This window comes from Arachis duranensis, chromosome 10 (genome assembly GCF_000817695.3).
Source record: "Arachis duranensis cultivar V14167 chromosome 10, aradu.V14167.gnm2.J7QH, whole genome shotgun sequence".
NCBI lineage: Eukaryota > Viridiplantae > Streptophyta > Magnoliopsida > Fabales > Fabaceae > Arachis > Arachis duranensis.
The window spans coordinates 69,675,997-69,690,221 of NC_029781.3; the positions used below are offsets into that span (position 1 = coordinate 69,675,997).

Genomic DNA, 14,225 nt, shown 5'->3' on the forward strand with positions numbered 1-14,225 from the left:
AAACATATTCTTATTATTTTAAATTTTGTTAAATTTAAATCAACGTACTCATATTATTTTAAATAAGTATATTCTTTTAATTTGAAAATAATATGAATGTATTTAAATAAAAAAAATTAACCACTGGTATTTTTTAAAAATTGAATAAAAAGAATTAATCATATGAGTACAAAATAATACGAATATATACAATTTTATAAATCATTAATTTAAATTATATCTATTTAAAATTTAAATTACAAACTAATACAAATTTTATAATTTAAAAGTTTAATTATTTAAATAAAATTAAATTGATTAAAATTTATAAAAATATACTAATACAATTCAAATTGTATTAAAATTAATATTCATTTCAAGATGTCTCTTTTAAAAATAATTTTTTGGATTTAAATTTTGTAATTTTTATAATAAATTTTATTTACTAATATTAGAAATTGAAAATTTAAATTTAATTATAAAAGACTAATATATGAAAAAATTATTTAAATGAATTAAAATAATTTTTTAATTTTCAAAACAAATAAAAAATCTTTAATTACATGAAACCATTTTTCTTTTGCGAGGACACAAATTATTCAAAATTTTAGTGATTTGCTAGACTTTTTTTTTAATTTCTCTATTTTATACTATATTTATTTTTACTCTTTTTTTTATACCATGTTTAAATATTGCTATAAAAAATATTAATGAGTATAATAAAATAATCACTCAATAATATTTTTTATAGTACTTACTAATATATTTTATTGTATTTATTAATAACTTTTATAGTATAATAAAAATATTACATTAATTGTTTAATAATTTTATCAAGATGCATTAAAAGTTTTATTAATATAATTTCTTCTAAGATACCGTACTAATATATATTATAATATTAATAAAGTAAAAGAGTTTCAAAACTTTAAACAATAGAGAATTATTGTAACATTCACCGAGAAACTGATATTAAGAGATTGAAATTGGAAGACTGATATCCTATTTGTTTTAGAATCCTATTTGTTTTAGAATAAAAGTAAAGACTGAAATATTTAAAATTACAATAATACCCTTAGATTTAAAATCTAACCCTAACCCAAACCGATTTTTATTTTTATCAAACTCCGGCCCCTTTCTTCTCTCCCATGAAATTGTAACAGAGAAGAGAAGGAATCAGTCTCTGGGTGTTGTTGTTGCTGTGGTTGTGCCTCTGGGTCTGCGTCACTACCGCCCGCATCATTCACCTCACTGCGGTCCCTCACAAAGCCCACGTCGCTCCCATTTCTTTCTTCGCCGTCCGTCGTTCACCTTGCCAGCTCACCTCTCCGGTCTCCAGCCTCCGCTTACCTCACAGTCCCTCACCTTCCTCCCTCATCGTCTCTCTCTGGTAAGTCCTCCTCTCCTCCTCACTCACTACTTACTGCTGCAGTGTTTCTTCTGCTAACTTTTGGGAGTGAATTTTTATGATTTTTTATGTTAAAACAGTTAAAATAAACTTAAATTATCATAATTTATGATTGTTGTTGATGGTTGATAATCTGATTTTTTGTTGTTGGAGGTATATAAATACGAGTGAGAAGATGAAGGAGTGAGAGGCTGCTAACACTGAAACCCTAATTTGATTTGAAGAAAGAATAAAGTTGGAATTAATTAATTAGAATGACATATTTTAGGTGTAAAATGTTATTAAAGTTTCCGTCCTCATCTCCAAAAATTTCAATCTGTCCTCACTTTTTGGAGGTATTGAAATACTGAAATTGTGAGGACAGAGACTGAAACTTTAGTACTAGTCTCTAGACCAACAAATATAATATTGAGTCACAGTTCTACAATCTCCATTCTAGTACCTCAAAACAAATATATCCTAAAAAACTTAATTGAATTTACTTGGTTAAATTATTTAGATGTTTTAGTGATCTCCAATATCACTTTGGAGTTTAACTCAACAATATAATAGTTTTATCTATCCAAAACAATATCTGACATGTACTTTTGTATTTATGAATTCGTCTATTATAGGAGTGTGCATGGCCGACCCGACCCGGTCCGTCCCCAAACACTTTAAGGACTAATTTGGCGTGATTTCTCCGGATTTGGGGACCCGACCATTATTTCGGGGTCGGGTATGGGTCAATGCGAACTCGGCTATAGTTGTGGCCCGAAAATATTTAAGTTTCATTGGATTTAGAATCGGATTAGAATCTAAAAAATAAATCCAGTGTATATCTAGAATCGAATCTGGATCAGAACAAATCTGATTTTATCCGACCTATGAACACCCTAGTCTATTACTAGCCTAATCTAAATCGGTTATGACTTATGAGTCTTCATTTGTTATGGTTAATTTTGTGGGAGACGACGCGCAGTTGGTGATTTACTTGTGACTTGTGAAGTATAACTTTAGGCTTGAACTCACCTGCCCCACCGGCCCGCCCACCCATCCATCTCGCACTGCACTGTCTGTCTGTCTCACTCGTTCCTCAGCCCTCTTCCTCTCCGACCTGCGAAGTGCCACCAGCCTATCACTAGCCTATTTTCTTAGCTCTAAGTACCCATTTGCTCCGTCCTGTCCTCTCCTACCCCCTCTCTGCGTTGCTTGTTCGCTGCACAGCTTGCATTCCGCTGCCTGCATGCCTGCGCTGCTGCCTGCCCGAGTGGCGAGTGCCTGGCCTAAGTATTTTGTGGTGCCACTGCTTTGCTGCGATCCTGCCTCTGCCTCCAGCGGTCCCCTGCCTCTGACTTCCTGCTCCAGACACCAGCCTCCTTGATCCAGTGTTTCCCTGCCTCTGCCTCCCCAACTGTCTCAGCCTTTGAGGTTTGCATTTTTTACCACTTTCATTCCGACCCATTCTTTTTAATTTTGAGAAAGCTCACTTATGAATTGGAGGTTTATTTTGAGAAATCAGATGAAGTGGAAAGTATATAATTTAATCCTTAAAATTTAGGGTTTGAAAATCAGATGAATTGGAAGTTCAATTTGAGCTTGTATATCATATATAATTGTGAGCTGCTGTATTTTTTGTTTTCTGTTAAAAGATGAAACATGTTTTTTGTGAATATGAAGTTTAAGTTGGTCATTTTTTGTTGCAGTAATTTTAATCAAGGATATATTATGGTTAATTGGTTAGATTATTTTTCATTTAATTAACAGTATAACAATTTTGTCTCAAATTTTACAAAAGGAAAAAAGCTTTATGGCGCGGGGCAGGCTAAGATTTTCAGACTGCTGGCCTGCCCGGTTTAGTGGCGGGCTTCGGCTCGGCGGGCTGGGGAGGGGTGGGGTGGGGCGTACATGCCTGTTTGCCACCTCCTATATCATGCAACTGACTTTAATGTTATACATGTATATATTACTTTTAGCAATCAACACAGAAAAACAATGAGTGATTCAAGGGATAGCTCCCCAGATTGGTTGCGTTCTTTTCAGGTAATTTGATCAGTTTCCATTGGGATAGATGATGAGTTACCATGTTTTACATCCTCAGATAAATTTTATTATTATTGACTAGGTGCCATCGCATTCGCCATTGATACTGTCATCTGATTCCAAGTCCTTACATGACGATAGCCTGTCAATTGGGGATGAGACTGATGCTGAAGGATCATCTCTGGAGATCAGCAAGAGTAAGAGTAAGAGTAAGAGTAAGAGTAAGAGCAGGAGCACTGGTCTTGGCAAAAGCCGTTACAAGTCTTCACCTAGAAAGACATTAGAAGTAGCTGCTGTTGAAATAGAAGGTTGTACTACGTCATCTAGAAGAAAGAAATCAGAGAAGCGAAATGCAGAAGGTATACTGATTTGTATTTGTGTTTAGAGTTCTGTATTGATGAGTAAATAGAACATTTAAGTTCAGAGGTCTAGGACATGAGTGATGCAATCCTAATTAATTGTTTATTAACATAACAGAAAAAAAGGCTGTATAGATTATCTATACTAATTGCTGAGAGAGTCTCCCGCATTTGATGCCTTCCCTATATTTCTAAAATTTCCCAAATTTTATTCTCAATATAAGTAAAATCTAGGGGAATTTTTTTTGGAATCAATTAAACACAAAAGACCCATGACTTACACACATTGGAGCTATTATTTTTTTGTACTTCTAATTTAAAACCAATCTGCATATAGTTTTATTTCCCCCCTAAAAACATGATATCATTAACATATCATGCTTTGTTTCTATCTAGTGATAGCATGCAACAATCATTTTACAATTTGCTACTTTATTGAATTGTCATTTGGTCTCTTATGATGCAGGAGACATAGAGGAAAGGAAGATTGGCATTGATTCAAACAATGACATGCATGTCGAGCATAAAGTAAGAACCTTGCCCCATTAATTCTTAGGTGGGATTAGTAGTTTTAGAGAAGCTATTGATATTTCATCCTTGAACATCAAGAGGATTCTAATCCATCAGGCATAGAATATCTAACCAGCATACCATTTTTTCTCGTCCATAGAATAATTCTGTTTCCTACTACAACACCAATATGAGCATTGCAGGGTTGGACAGGTAAAGGATTAAGAATAATATATCACCAGAAAAAGGAAGCATATTTTCCCTTGTATTTTATAAGAAAAATGTGTTTGGCTTGCTAACGCTTGGCTGCGATTACTTTCTGGTTGCTGATTAGTCAAATGTTTTTGCATAGGAATCTGTTTATCGAATTTTGAATCTATCATCGGATTCTGAGTCGTGCCTTGATCATAGCCCCAAAAAAGAAATTCGTAACAATCAGGTGGAAGCTTCTCAGCAACAAATACCTCAATTGATTAGTGAAGAAGCTAAGGATAAAATTATCCTTGGCAATGATGGAAAGTCTCCATCCAGAAAGGGTTCAAAAGGAAAGTCTTCTCAGAAACCAATTCATGTAGAAGAAGATCATTCACCAGTGAAAGGGAAGAAAACAAAGGGCAGTGCAAAGGACAGAGGTATGCAATGGGTTAGTATGGGCATATAAGTTGCAAGATATCACTCCGTTCTCTTTTTATGGATTTCTGACCATGTGCTTGTGGTATCTACAAATGGGACAGGTAGTGGTGGAGATCTGGAGGCTGAGGAGGAAGAAACTTGTGAAAAGCTCATTGAGACAAATGTAAGAATGACTACGATAATTAATTAATTATAATGACTCACCACACTCCCATGACTTTGAAACTGAAATAAGTAATTGCCATCATAAGCTATCTTGTTATCTAGTCCAGCATCCTGATTTTGCGTGCTATTTGTAATTTGCAGGTCTCCTCTTCAAGGCTACCTTTGGTGCTTTCTGAGAAAGTTCAACGAACAAAGGTTGGATAGCAACTATATGTTATGGATTTTTCTTTGCTGTATGTTGTGTTTTGTAATTGGAAGGGCCATGTTTTTATGTTCCCTTCTTAATTCATGAGAATGGAAAGGGTACCTGAGGAGGAGTTTTGGTTTTGCAGGCTCTTGTTGAGTGCCAAGGTGACTCCATAGATCTCAGTGGTGATGTGGGAGCTGTAGGCCGGGTTATAATTTCAGATTCTGCATCCAGAGATCAGGAAATGCACTTAGACTTGAAAGGTACTTTTTGTTTTAGCTCATATATTTTCTGATTTCCAAGGAAATCAGAGTGTTTCATCAATATAAAGACATGGACAAATATTTTTTTAATCATAATATTGTAGCATGAGTATGTGAAGAAAAACAGAGTACAGTTTAGTAATGTTAACTTACTTCTTAAGGCAAAATTATTACGTGTGGAGTTCCCAAAATACAAAAGGACTCGTGCTTCGTATTTTAAAAATAGGAATATCGGAATCATAAGCACAGTACTTTCTTTTCTTCTTAATGACATATTGTATTTTTTTTATTTAAATAAAAATGATCATAAATATTACCTCAGTTTTTTAGCTTAAAAAAAGAGAAAAAAGAAAGAAAAAACTTCTTGTAATATATTTTCATTCCTTACCTAAGTTATCTGCCTTTATAATATGTTCATTATAAGTATATTCCGTTTTCTGTGTTAGTTTTAGGCAGTGACAAACTGTATCTGATTGTTTGTATTGTTGGCATCATTTCAGGAACTATATACAAAACATCTATAGTTCCTTGCCGGACATTTTGCATAGTAAGTAATTAAGTTGGATGTAATCTGCATTTAAAATTTTTATTTGTAATGTCCTTGTGGCTAGTTACCTTCATGATCGAGTTATATCAAACCTTTCCTGCTCGTATTTTTCAAATACTGATACGAGCTTGTTATTTGTTCAGGTTAGCTTTGGACAGTCCGAGGCAAAGGTCTGTTGATTATCTAATATTTTCGTATTTACTCACATATTTGAAAATTGTTTGACGCAATTACTACTATCCTGAATTATAAAAAATCTGTATTTATGGTCAAGGTTTCTCTTCTACTTTTTATTTGTGTTATTCATCAGTATCAGCCCTGACAAGGATTATGATAAATATCTGCTGTCATTATGTTTAACTGATATTTTGATGCTATTCTTAATATTTCTTCATCAGATAGAGGCCATTATGAATGACTTCATACAGCTGGAGCCACAATCTAATGTATATGAAGCTGAAACTATGGTTGAAGGTTATTTGCATCTACCAAATTGAGGCTTTTATTTCTGGTAGTTTTTCCTTTATATTATGAATAAACTCCTATACTCACATCTTAACCTTTCATATGAGAAGGGACACTGGATGGTTTTGCCTTCGATTCAGATGAGGAAGTTGGCAAGATGCCGAAGGCCACCCAAACTGATCAAAATGAGCATGCTGAGGAACAAACTCACAGTAAATCCAAAGGGAAGGGTGACAAGAAAACAGTAAGTTCCTAAAAAGTTTTCTTGGTTTCAGATTCTCCCTTTATAAATGAAAATATACTAAATTGTATAAAATTTGGATACAGGGTGCTGAAAAGAAAAGAGGTAGAAGTACTGGAGGAAAACCACAACCTAAGACAGTAAAGAAAAAAGCTCCAAAAAAAGCTCCAAATTCTAAGAAGGCAAAGACGAAGAATTGAGTCGAAGAAGTGTTCCATTGTATATGTTGTAAACTTATACTCAATCCTTGGGTTAAAAGTACTAGTTGATGAAATACTTTGCCCATGTCAGAGATAATAACATTACAGCAGCTGCCATTGGAGTTCTTATCAACAAATCCACCCCAGAAGAATTGGATACTTTTATGATTGGTGAATGAGTTCTTATCAAATCCTTCTTACATGTTCATGTTTCCATAATACTCACATTGTAGTTTCTTTTCCAGTGAATTATTATTTGTTTTCTCTGCTTTTAGTTGACTTGTATTAGCTGGCTAATATAATTTTTGAAATATTACTTTGTTAACTAAATTTCTGCCAAACATGGGAGAATGAATTTCAAGATTCTAATTTTCCTGATTACATTGACTATGCTTGTTCCCCTCCAAAGAATGTCTTGCAAGATTGTAAATCTTGTTCGCTGATTGCTAATATTATTCTTGCTTGTTCATTTCAATCTCACGAGCAGGGATTCTTTTCTCCCTCTTTTGAGAAGCACTCCTGGAGTTTCTTGTCATTCCATATCAATAATGTTCGTGTCTTAGAAACACTGAGAAAGAAGATTGAGAATCAAGAGAACGATAGGCGCTGGTAAGGGCAAGAGAGTATTTGATGAGGAAGTAACTTGCTTACGCTTGGGATGTCTAGGTGGTGGTGTATGATTTTGGGTTTTCATCCTGTGTTGTAAATTGTAATGTAAAATGTTAGTTATTGGATGGGTTTATCATGAAAATTTGGCAATAAACAAAAAGAGAAGGGAAACAAATCACAGTGGTGGAAAGATGATGCATAGTTGTAAACCTGTAGGGACAAAAAACAATCTCATTCACTAGCTTTGCAAGTGAAAGTGCTGGTTCCATCATCAAATGCATAACTATAAGCTCTAGGACAGGCCTTCTTGAAGATAGTTGAATAAAATGTAGGCTGGCAACTCTTTGGGTTAGCATATTGTCCAGCGCAGCAGTACCGATCCGACTTGAATGCCTCACAAGCACTTCTGCACCCTACTACACCACGCTGGTTTCCTTCTTCACAAGCACTTGAAGTTCTCTAGGACAACCTATACCGTTGCATTTTTTTTTTAATTATTCTGAGGTGCCCTTTTTATTCTTGCATGTTAGCTTTCAGCTAAACTTAATGTATAGTTTATTTTCATGTACTTTTGAACTTTTACCTCTGTTGACATCAGTCACGCATCCTGTAGCATTACAGGCTCCACCAGATACACCTCGTGGTAGAGCCAGTAACGGCAAATTGTAGCCATCTACCATGCTGACATCGTAGAAATCTTGTCCATTGGCTCCATCGAGTGTTATCTCAAACAGTGAGGTAGGAGGTGCAGCACCATTTCCATCACATTCCAGTTTTCCTCCACAGTCACCAGTTAGGCATTTGCCAGCTCCTGTGACGTCAAATTTGCAACCTGTCCTTGCACATATTCGTCCTGACCATCCTGGTACCGTGGTTAGTCTGACACTTTGGCCCGAGTCCAACTGGAATCCAGTCGTTGATAGTTTAGGGCTCCCTGAACCAGCAAGTGTACCAGGCCATATGGTATGAGGGCAGTTGTTGATTAGGGTGAATGTGTAAGAGAGTGTTAGAGAAAAATGTAAAGAGAATAAGGAAACTAGGCCAGGGTGCCATAGTTGTGTATTTGAAGGATTATATTTGGTAGTATAAGTTGAGTCCTAACGGGGTACCTAGAGGGGATTGGTGCGAGAAAGGGAGCAGTCAATGGCCCCCAGATTTGATATTTATAAGGATGTTGAAGGAGGTAATTGTATGGTATTACCGTATCTGTTATGCAATGTAGAACCAAACCGTTACGTTGTTTAAACCAATATTATGGATTTCGCATTTCTTTTATTGTGGATGGCCTCTGTTGGAAGCAATTCTTTGCTTTTGCAGTTGCATGGAAAATTTTACAAACTTTTGGAAATCATTTCCTCGTAGAATCGGGTATAGAACTCCCTAGGTTGAACCTTGTAAGAATTTGCATGGATTATTTGGTGTGTTTCCAAGTCCAAAGGTAGAAATAGAATTTTGACTTTTACCAAGGTTTTATGGGAAGCAAAATTGCTTTTCAATGGTGAAAATAGAAATTGACCTCAATCTCCCTCAACCTCGAGTATGCAAATTAAGCAATTATCCACCGCGAAGACTAAGGTTGCGAGAGAATCTTTCCTGAGACAATCTTGTATATCTTAAACTTTTCGAGAAAACTTGGAGTTTTGGTAGCAAATTTTTCGCAAACTTATTATAAACAAATTTAAAAGCTTGCCCGGAAGAAATCCATTTTTCTAAGTGATATTTGATTGAGAAGTAAAAATGAAGTGAGAATTTTTATGAATTCATTTTGTATGTAATTTTATCTATTAAATTTAGGACAAGTTATATAATTAAAATGAATTGGTTTAGAATTTATCCAATTGCAACTTTTTGGAGGATATGTTTGCAATTTTTTTTGTTCTATGTAAACCACTACTAGCTGTAGCGGTTTTAATTTAAACGTGATTTGTTACAGATTAGCGTGGATTACGGCGGTTTATGAAGAAACGTTGGTATGCGCGTCGTGAGAGGCTCGGTTTACGTAAATATGGTTTCTCTACAAATACAAATGCAAGGCAATTGAAAAAAAATGGAGATATTTAGAGATCCAATTAATAGAACATAAATTAAAATACTATCTTTGACAATTTAAGGTAAAAAGAGGATTTATTAAATAGATAAGAATTGTATTAGATGCCAATGTGGATCGAATCGTCAAAATTTTGATTTAATCTGCACTAACATCATCGGATCAGATTCATTATTTACATTTTTTTAGTTTGGATCTGATCCACAAATTTGTAACTCGGATATATTTGCAAAATATAAATTATTTTAAAAATTTTATTTTTATTAAAAAATCAATAAAATTTCTTTTTTTAACTCTTTTAACTCCTAAAATATTATTAAACATACTTTTTCTAAATAATAAAAATAAAATAATACAACATATGTGATAATTATTAATTAAAATAAAACATAAAAGGAATATTTACTTATTTATTTATATTTTGTGGATTCTTAGGATATGCAAAAATTTACCTAAAATTTGTAATTTGATCTTATTAGTATGCCAATCAGATCCGATCTCATCAATATACATACACAAATAAAAACAAAGTCAAACAGATTAGGTAAAAAAATGGTATTGTATAATAATGATATATTTGTGCATGTCTTTTGCGATAAAAAAATTTACAAATAAATGAAATATAAAATAATTTGCTTAAATATTTTATAACAATTTTTTAATTTTTTTTAAATATACATATTTAGTGTAGAATGATAAAGATCGCTTGTTATACCAATATATATCAAATGTAGTGTATATATATATAACTAATCTTAATAGCGAGGATAATTAACTGATTTAAAATAGAATTAGTCAATTTAATTTTACTATTTATATTTATAATGAAAAAAGACTCAAGTGTTAATTCAATCACATTTAAAGATTATAAATAATTTCACATATTAAAATTTACCTAAGAATAACTAACTTTACGTAAACCGTTAGAGTCTCCCACAAATTATGCATACCAACGTTTTTTCATAAATTGTTATAGCAAATAGTAATTTCTGCTTAACACCTCTTACGTAATTTGCCCTAATCTGTAGCAGACGTTTAAGTTAAAATCCCTACATCCAATAGCAGTTTATATAGAGTAAAAAAAGTTACAAACATTTCTTTCATTTCAGAAAGTTACAATTGGATAAATTCCAAACCAATTCATTTTATTTATGTAATTTTTCCTTAAATTTATTCATAAAACAAATTATATGCCATTTCAAAGCAAATGTTTAAAATCCTTTAAGCTATTAATACCAACAAGCTCTTGTAGCTCAGTTGGTTAGAGCACCCGTTTAGTAAGCGGGAGGTCTTGAGTTCGACTCTCAATGAGAGTAGCTTATATATGAAATTTTTACTATCTTTGGTCGATGATGGATTCAATACTTGTTTTTTTCAAAATGTTCCACTAACAGCCATGGTTACCATTACAAATTTATGGCATCAAAATTTCAAAATTTCAGTACTCTGCATTGATCAAGTCCTCTTTTCGCCCAATAAATGTCACACCCAATAGATGATAATCTGATTTGGTGGATGAAGAAATGTGGTCTCATTTAACATGTAACTGGGTATATACTTTCCAAGTTTTCAAATCTTAATAGATTCATTAAAACTTGCAAAGCGAGGACATCGTAACCATCTGTCTGTCACTTCCTGTCTGGAGTACCTGTGGAATCTCAAGATTCTTCACAACCCCATAACCATCCTCCTACCCAAACTCCAGTAGATGCAAACTTTAGCATAAGTGGCAATGCTTGTTCCTACATCTAGAAAATAAGCAGATAGGTATCAATATTTCATTTTTTAGTATAAACCAATTATATATTTATCTGCAATACAAATGTTTATAAAGCTCCTTGATAGTACATGCTTCTGAACTTGCACAAGTAACATTAAACTCAGACAGCCAGCAATTAATTAGAGGATGTAAAGAAAAGATAATAGAATGACAATTTTAAAAATGTAAGCTATTTCATCTCTGGTGATTATGCAAAAGTAGGAAGACATTCAGGAAGGAAAAAAGAAAAAAAAAAGAAGAGTAGTGTTTTTCACATACTTCATACTTGACTATTTTGAGCATATAAGAAACCTTGCCTGCATTGATCAAGGTTATCAAAATGACCCTGATTAGAATTATCAGCCTAATGGACATGACTGCCAATGGTGCACTATTCTAATGGAATTAAGATAAATAAGATCTAAAATAAAATAGTGCAACTCACAGCAGTAGTATTAGTAATTAACACACCAACTCTTGGAAAGTTATGCATTGCAATTAGATATTCGCTAGAAACTACAAAATAGCCAGCTAGAAAAGGGTTACAGTTAAGTAAATTGATGAATGCTGATACATAGTACATCATTTCAGGTCCTAAATCAAATCCAGGCATCATAAAGTCTGAGTTTCATCTTGTAGCTAAATGTCTGCTTCCTAACAATGTAAGCAAGAAACTAAAGTCATCTGAATACTAAACAGTCAAGCTACTTTTAAGTGCCACATTACATTATTACTGGAAATATAAGGAGTTCTCAAAGTAGATGGACATGCATGTTGTCCACCAATAGGTAGTCCATTTATTCAAGTGCTGTTATTGATACTCATCTGATAATAAAAGGGAAAAAGAAAAAAAGATCCAAAAAGGAAGGAAATATGTATCTAGCTCATATCCATGCCATCTCCAACTTGGCTGCAGATAGGACTGACAGCAGAAAAAGATCTCTCGAAAGGAGAAGTATGGAATTGTGCATCCCGTCTACGCTTAAAACCACAGCCATCAGAAGATGAATTTTCTGCATCGAGCTTTCTTCGAACACCCCTCACTGCTTGTTCCTCTGCTGGTGTAAGGGGGAAAATTTGACCACTTGCTCTACAAAGCGAGCTGTGGTTATCATACAAAATTCTCTGGTTACAGTTTTTATCACAGATATGCGTTAGCCCTGTTAGCTTGCAGCGATACATGTTCCCGCAAACATTTTCATTTTGACATTTCCAGTCGCACTTATGCACAGGATTTGGTCCATCACGGCCCAAAATACTCGACATATAAATAACATTTGCAGGAGCTGCAACCATAGATTTACCATATACCTCCATTCCTTTAGTGGAAACAACCTCTTAAAAACTCTTCCACACTTCAACTTCAATGCCTTGCCCGAATCCTCTGCAGGTCACACAGTCACCACAACAACACAGATTTCAGTCATACTCAAGTGGGAAAGATACTTAAGGATTTACACTTTCCAATAAGTAACCTTTAATTATCCCGTTTAGTAATTTCACTTAACCTTTTCTTCTATAAGGACTTTCAATAATCTATTATTCCCATTCTTCTACATTTGAAAAATAATGGAATTCAACTCAAAATCCTATCACCTATCACAATAGAAAGATCAAGTTTCAAAAACAGAACGGATTATTATAAAACCTAAATCTAGAATCCGACTCATGTAATTATTGTTTAATTAGATCATTAGATGACAAATAATATTAAAATAGAGAGCTTTCATAATTAATTAATTATATACGGAGAAGACAGATCTAAACCGTGAAAATGTTGGAATCCTAAACAATGGATAACACGGTAATTAGCACGCGCTCTATTAAGGATCCAACACGCCATCACCTTCAAAACCAAACAATTCAGCACCCGATAATACAACCGTACATTAATCTTACTTTCTCATTTCAACAAATGCATGCTGCATGCTTAATTATTACATCATAACAATAACGCGCATGGAAATAACATGAATTAAATTAATTGCACCAGCCTAATCACAGAGAGATAGAGAGAGAGAGAGAGCAGAGGAAAAATTCACTCACACGCTCTTTCTTCAGCTATATAGTTTTCTTCCTCTTCAGTGCCTACAAAGAACAAAGAACAAAGAACAAACCTAAAAACTCACTCACGCTCTCAGAAGAACCTAGGCTAAGAAAGAAAGAAAGAAAGAAAGAACGTTAAAGTAGATAAATGGAAGAAGCGGAAGACTTGTGGGATTACATTTATAGAAACTTGGCGTTGAATAAATGCTCGTAGCTCATTCCGCTTACCTTTACACTTGTGGGGTTGACGCTTCCCATATACGACAAAACTCACGCTAAAATAAAATCCCAAATGCACGTTACTATGATAAATGAAAGATGGACCCAAATGTAATTTTACTTCCTTCAGTGGTCACCTACCGCTACAATTTATTTCTGGATAACTTTGCGGAACGTTGCTTTCGGATCGCATTAAACCCATCTTTATTTTAAAATTATTATTTTTTATTTGAATAAAAAATATACAAATCAATCTGTTAAAATTAGTCAACTTTTTTTAATTTTAAAAATTTCTACATTCTTAGAAAAAAAAAATTTATGAACAATGGAGCTAAATATTTGGAAAAGAAAAAACTACACCAAAATTGCTCTTTAAAGAACGAATAAGATAAAGTAGATATGATAACTATGAGCTAAACTATGACTGAAACCTTAAATTTATATGCATAAGTATTAATCAAATATTTTTTTAAAATTTAGTATTTATAATTTATAATTTATAATTTAGAATTAAAATTTATTTTTGAATTTAAAATTTAAAATAAATAACAAATTTTAAAAATTTA

General features: G+C 33.4%; 2 protein-coding genes, 1 non-coding gene and 1 pseudogene across 4 annotated transcripts; 2 read left to right on the forward strand and 2 right to left on the reverse strand.

The window, feature by feature from the left end:
• The first annotated feature begins 1,099 nt into the window (after positions 1-1,099).
• Positions 1,100-7,360, forward strand: LOC107470170 (DNA-binding protein BIN4). 2 transcript variants are annotated; one of them, XM_021133658.2, is made up of 14 exons: positions 1,100-1,369; positions 2,349-2,797; positions 3,343-3,409; positions 3,492-3,768; positions 4,235-4,296; positions 4,631-4,910; positions 5,013-5,074; positions 5,218-5,271; positions 5,409-5,526; positions 6,027-6,073; positions 6,217-6,243; positions 6,472-6,547; positions 6,649-6,782; positions 6,866-7,360. In XM_021133658.2, the coding sequence occupies exons 3-14, from the start codon at positions 3,362-3,364 to the stop codon at positions 6,977-6,979; spliced, it is 1,299 nt and encodes a 432-aa protein (XP_020989317.1). In that variant the 5' UTR covers positions 1,100-1,369; positions 2,349-2,797; positions 3,343-3,361; the 3' UTR covers positions 6,980-7,360. The 2 variants fall into 2 exon arrangements, with proteins under 2 accessions (XP_020989317.1, XP_015945043.1); XM_016089557.3 differs by lacking the exon at positions 2,349-2,797.
• Positions 7,361-7,641: 281 nt separating this feature from the next.
• Positions 7,642-8,940, reverse strand: LOC110276894 (pathogenesis-related protein 5-like; annotated as a pseudogene).
• Positions 8,941-10,877: 1,937 nt separating this feature from the next.
• On the forward strand, positions 10,878-10,951 carry TRNAT-AGU (transfer RNA threonine (anticodon AGU)). The gene has a single exon. It is a non-coding gene; the product is annotated as a tRNA-Thr (tRNA).
• Positions 10,952-11,918: 967 nt separating this feature from the next.
• LOC107470171 (uncharacterized) lies at positions 11,919-13,604 on the reverse strand. Its single transcript, XM_016089558.3, has 2 exons — positions 13,441-13,604; positions 11,919-12,778 (listed from the first exon to the last, which is right to left on the reverse strand). Exon 2 carries the CDS (start codon positions 12,709-12,711, stop codon positions 12,274-12,276), a length of 438 nt encoding a protein of 145 aa, XP_015945044.1. The 5' UTR covers positions 12,712-12,778; positions 13,441-13,604; the 3' UTR covers positions 11,919-12,273.
• Between the last annotated feature and the right edge of the window lie 621 nt (positions 13,605-14,225).